General features: G+C 27.4%; 1 protein-coding gene across 1 annotated transcript; it reads right to left on the reverse strand.

The window, feature by feature from the left end:
- Positions 1-1,331: 1,331 nt before the first annotated feature.
- On the reverse strand, positions 1,332-1,990 carry LOC137832232 (uncharacterized). The gene has a single exon (XM_068640282.1). The coding sequence runs from the start codon at positions 1,970-1,972 to the stop codon at positions 1,586-1,588; it is 387 nt and encodes a 128-aa protein (XP_068496383.1). The 5' UTR covers positions 1,973-1,990; the 3' UTR covers positions 1,332-1,585.
- Positions 1,991-6,347: the final 4,357 nt, after the last annotated feature.

Here is a 6,347-nt window from a genome sequence, read left to right on the forward strand (position 1 = left end):
TGAGACAGTTTTATTTTTAGTCAATTTTATTTTTATAGGATCTCTAACAGTTCAGCTATGAAGGTTCCCTAGTGAAAATAACTACAGGTTTGATGAGGATAAAAACAACAAGTAACCGAAATTTTCTCACAGGGAAGAATCGTTAATGGATATAATATAAAAATTGTCTGGTATTTACTAGCCAGGCTGGGTTCTTGCAACATCAAGGGGAGCATTTGGTTGCAGATACCTGTACATAACCCAATTATTTTATGGAGAGAAGTGTTCAGAATTAGTGGCTGGATCACCAAGGTACTGTAGTGGAAGCTGTATTTGACGAGTTGACTCTTTTCTCCAATAATTATTCTCATTAATGCTTGCACTTACTTTCACACCTATCGTCTTTAATTATTAATATTAGTATTATCATTACTATTATTTTTAATTCACAATCAGATCTTAGAATCTTAGAATGAAAGAATCCTAAATTGTAGCCATGTTTACCAGGTACGAATTCACCTTAAGAATTAAGACTTCTATTAAGTTCGTGTTCCATACATATGAGACAAGTGTCTAAGAAGTTAAATAGGAGAAATTGGTAGTAGCTGCACTATAATTACATAGCTCCATCTTTGTTGAGCTAGTGCCTAGCTAGCTAACCTTCTTAGGTAACAGAACAAAAGAAAAAACGCAGTAGTTGAGGATTTTCCTACCATAAGATAATATCTTAAACAATTGAATAATTATAATACCCTTTTAGTTGATTCATCAGAATGAAGTTGTATTTGGGGAAGTTTGTGATTGTTTAGTATTTACATAATACATAATCAAATATCAGATGGCAATGGCAGCCACCATCACAAACTTAACCACTGCACCGTCCACTCCCAATGTCATAAGATGTCGTTTTCTTGATTAATACTCATTAAATTTGTGTCTGTCACTTGTGCAAACCCACATCACCGATTACAGCATTTCAACACTTCTTTATTTTAAACTGTATGTTTCAATGTGACTCTAAACAGAAGGAAAGGGAAGTCCAACTAGAGAAAAAGGGATTCCTATATGTGAAAGTTTTTTCAGATTTTCTCACAAGCAAAAGGTAATGAATGAAAAATGGAATAGAGGGATGATTTAGTAAAGAGATTACACATATAATATAATGTGGATAATAACTTGGCTGTGTTCATTGTTTTTTATTAAAATCATGGCTAGTAGTATATGATAGAACAGAACCTTTCATTATTTCCACTGAAGTGTTTAATAATATTTATAGCTCCCCTGCCATCTCTCCAAACTTGTCATCAATTCATTTTACCCAAAGACTTTTCCATCACTTGAGAGTGCAATAATGAAAACAAGAGACAGAAATTGTTGTTTCATCTACTTCTGCATCATAGTCCAGAATCTGAAAGTAACAAAAGAGAGAGATGGAAAAAGAGGAACAACAACTCAAAATTGATCTACAGGCAGAAGAACTGATATGATCTCACACTCTTTGTATAAGCTAAATAAAACACATAAAAACCAAAGAAGACAGAAACATGAGATTTTGTATTGCATAAAACATGAGTTTCCTAGTAAAATGTTTGCAAGCAGATACACATCAAGTGATGAGAGGAGGAAGGGCAATGAGGGTTGGTGATTGTCTTCCTCTGCCAAAGAGTCTCTTCCATGTTTTGAGTTGAGTCGTGAAGTGTCCATGAATGCCAAGTCTGAGTGAGGAAACACCTGATATCATTCTCTTCCTCAGCCTCATTAACCTTCTCCCAATCTTAACCTTCAACTTAGAAATTCTGAGTCTAAGGCACGATGGCTTTCTGCGTGAATCTGCTTTGTCCAACACTTTGTGGATCAAAAACTGTGCCCTTCTGCGGATTATGTCTTCAGGGTCCTCCTTATCCACCTTTGAGTAACCATATGACCTCCTAGACAGATCCATGTTTCTGCAAAATGAGTGAGAGAGTGAAAGAGAAAGAGGAGTGACAAGCATAGAGAGGTTTCAAAGTAAAATTTATAGCATAGTTTTGGCTTGTGGGCCATTCAAGGATGTCATATGTACTAATTTTTTGTTGAAAATAATGGAGATGATGACTGTGCCTGAACTGGCCTCTATCATTTTGTCAAAATGAATCCTTTCTCCTCAAATACAAACTGCCATGGAAAATACAACTCCACCAATTATTACTTAATCATGAAGTATATAACCTAATTCAGGATAAGAAATTAACTCAAAAATTGACAAAAAAAATATAATTTATTATAGTTTATAGGTTATTTAAATATTCCAAATGAAATTTCAACTTAGGTAGTGTCATCCAAGTCTGAATTTGCTGCATTTTTTTGCTGTGATTTGGCTACTGATAAAAACCTGGATGAAATGTGTTAAAAATAAACCAGAATAGATTTAGAAAAATCAAATTAGCTCCCGTTATAAGTTTGGTTAACTTTTTTTTTAATTATGAGAAACTTATAACTTTTAAATTATTGTAAGTCAACTATCGAAATATTTACTTATTTATCATAAAAACTGATAATTTATTTCATTACAAATAAAATATGAAAAATTAAGGATTAAGAAAACTATTTATTAAATTATAGTATTATAATTAAATATAATTAATGTAGTTAGTACTTGTGAATTAAAGTCAACTAATTTAATAAGCTTTACTTATCTTTTTATACACATAAGAGTGAAGATTATATTATTATAGAGAGGGTAAACTAGAAAAACTATAAAAGAATGAAAGTTAAGATGATTACATCATACTAATGTATAGGCTAACAAATTAGAGTCACAAGATTTAAAAAAGGAAATTAGTCACAAACTAAGTACCAATCCAACTAAAAAACTATGATTACAACTCACAATTTAAAACATTGATCCTAGTGTGAGGATTTGGACTCAGCCACTAACTTTTTATTTGTTGAATTAGTAGTGGGAAAATTAAGAAAGTGAAAGTTTCTAATTTGTAATGAACAATATGTGATGAAATTGAAACTAAAAGGAGGGACCATATTGACGTATTTGGCCTGCGCAATTATACTAATTTAAATAATCAAACGTTGACCGCAATAATTGTCATTATGTATTCATAAATTATTTTTATTATAATAATATCACCAATAAAAATATTGAGATTCATGGATAATATTCTCAACTCAACTTTATGTATTTACATCCATACGCAAAGATTTTTAAATCTTATAACTAAATAAATAATTATTTGTTACACGTTAAAAATATTTTGTGACATAAATAGAAAAAAGACAATATTTATAAATTAATTAATTTTAGCTGCAAAAATCAGATTAGACGTAATTTGTTATGATGTGGTTGTATTTCATAGATGTGGTGTGAATACTAATTAATAGTATTTCTAATATCACCGACTAGAAGAAGCATGTTATAGTTCTGGAATTCAAACTTTGATTTAATAATTGTTGCATAGTTGCTTTCCTTCTCACTGTGGAAGCACTTCTGAAGTCAAAGAAGCTCTTTTAAGTCAAAGAGCAATTTGAGACAAGCATGAGTACAGACCAAATTTCTACAAGGGTGGGGGATCTTTAAATTCCATTCATATATTTGTACTTTATTTGGCAACAATTCTTAAAGAATAAAAATTAAGTGTTTTTTCATCAAAGAAAAAATGACAAAATTTGCTCAAACAACACACAAATTTCTTTCTTTTTGATAACAGCAATAGTATAGTATATATCAAAAGAAAACTTCAGAGATTTCTTGCATGCATCACATGGTTGGAATTAGGCACTAATAACTATTCATTTATTTCTTTTGAGCAGTGTTGTTCCTTTCAGATTTCACATTAGTATTTTACAGTTTCTGGTTTTAAGGATGTATTCTATGAATCTATTTCAGTCAAATGACTTTAGAAGGAGGTATATTAGCTTTCTTTCCCTTCTAATTAAAGATACATGTGTTTGCAATGTTTCAAATAATAAAATAATAATGGTGGTCAATTGCTTTTTAATAATAATAATGATGAGATTATACGTAATTCTAAATTTTAGCTTATTTATATTTATATTAATTCTTTTCTTAATAAAATAATTTATGAAATTAGAGAAATAGAACTTAAATTCTAGCTTCCTCTCTAAAGTTTTGGTGATCAAAGAGTGAGAAATGTAAATTTCAACTTATAATTTTGTTTCTAACATAAAGTATTTTCCTATTATAAATAGTCTCTGAAATGTAAGTAAACATTAGATTTTAGCGTCTTTTCGAAAGTTTTTTGGATAGAGGGTTGGTAAAAGAAAATCTTTTGATAACAATGTTAAGATAACTAAAATGTCTCTTTTACTAGATTTATCTTTTCTTTAAGAGGATTGAACAAATTTTTTTTAATATAACAATAGTAGTCATTCTTTCATGTCTTAAAAAAGGAAAGATTTTGAGGTGTGCTGTTATTTATATTGATGATGTTTTTCATCATAATACAATAAATTAAAAAAATCCAACTTAAGCTTTTGTGAAATAAAAGAATTAGTAATTGAAAAGATACACTTTAATATCTTAATAAACATACCTTAAACATTCATTTCGTTCTCAACTGAAGCTTAAAACTATAGGACAGTCATAAAACTCCCTCCTAAGTCCCATTATTGGAAGGATAGTGTTAGGTGCAATAATTCCTCTTGGATCCTTCTATTAAACTTTTTCTGAAGAATTAAATATAGATCATGATGAAAACAAATAAATATAACATTCTTATGCTAGAGTTAAACAATCCAACAATATAGTTGGTTTAACTCATTTGGACCTTAAATTGAAACATTATCTCTATCATAACATTTTGATTCTTCTATCTATATGCTGGTGGAACATTTAGTCTATCCACCATTAAGGTTGTTGTGTTTTAATCATTTTTTCATATTATGTTCTTTGTCCATCTTTGCCTGGTCATTCTTGTTGATTTCTTTGACCCATTTTTTTTCTTTTAAGTGTAACCATTATAGATTTTGACTTTATCTCTTTAGATAAAGATTCTTCATTTCTTCACAAATTTTCACCATAATGTAGTTTTATCGATTTGTTACCACTTCAAGAAAATCATTAAATATAAACTAATTTTAAAGATAAAAAATAATTAGTTACTGTATTAACTAAATTAGAAATCATTTTTAAAAAAAATTAATTTTTAAATTAGTTTATATTATTATTAAATAATTTCTAAATTTGTATCTAATTAACTACCAAAGTTTTTTTAACAGCTACCAAAGTTTTTTTAACAAATGTAAAGTATAAATAGTTGGTAGTTAAAACTTTACTAGCTAATTAAATATCAATTTAAAATTATTTAATAATAATATAAATTAATTTAGAAACTAAATTTTTTTATCTCTAAAATGGTATCTAATTTAGTTAATATAACAACTAATTATTTTGTTTCTAAAATTAATTTTTATTTTGATGATTTTCCTGTTTTGCACACACATATACAAAATAATAATAATATTAAATAAATTTTATTATTAAATATTTTATATAAATAATTATAAAATCATTGTCATTGATGAAACATGTATATTTTATTATAAATTAAATAATGTATTGAATTATTTATTTTAAAAATTGAATAATTATATTGTAATATCGTGATTATTTTTTAAAACCAGTAGACCTCCCCCCTAAACTCAATTCCTTTTTTTTTTCCTTCTCTCTCTATCTTTTTCATTTTCTCTCTTCTCTATTAATTTCTCGCTCCATACATCATCTATTTTAAAATCTGAATAACTTTAACTTTCAATAGTATCCTAGGCTAGAAGATTTGAACGTGGAAGGATGTGGTCTCAAATTTTAATTTCTCTTGTATGGATGTTATTTGATATAATTATTTGATTGTATCTTGTGTAATCATGTATAAATATTATATTTTGATAATTTAAAAGTTAAATATTATTTTTGATGTGAAAATAGTTCTTGAATGATATGAATATTATTTCTTCAGATGAAAAATTTAAATACTTTTTACGATATTATAAGAAAATATTTTATATTGTTATCATCTTCCTCCATTTTTCGATGTAATAAGTTCTTAATTAAATGTATTTATTACTACTTAAATTTTTTTAACATTTAAATCTAAAATTTAAATTCAAATTTAAATTTTAAATTTTGAAACAGTTATATTTGTGTTTCCATCAAAGAGAAACTTGATGATCACATCACATAATAATCATGGTAATAAATTAGTAAATTTTATTATTATGATTAAATAAAAATATACTGATATAAGTTTTAAACTTGCCAAGAAAATATGGAGTGAGAAAACATAATAGTTTTCTTTTATAAGGAAATATGAAGATTTGGAAGACTATTAATCGAAGAATGCAAAAACACTGCTCTC

Source organism: Phaseolus vulgaris, chromosome 6 (genome assembly GCF_000499845.2).
Source record: "Phaseolus vulgaris cultivar G19833 chromosome 6, P. vulgaris v2.0, whole genome shotgun sequence".
In the NCBI taxonomy this organism is placed as follows: domain Eukaryota; kingdom Viridiplantae; phylum Streptophyta; class Magnoliopsida; order Fabales; family Fabaceae; genus Phaseolus; species Phaseolus vulgaris.

Bases quoted from the DNA above. Each gene is read 5' to 3' on its own strand.
- LOC137832232 (XM_068640282.1), bottom strand. From the start codon at position 1,972: ATGCTTGTCACTCCTCTTTCTCTTTCACTCTCTCACTCATTTTGCAGA.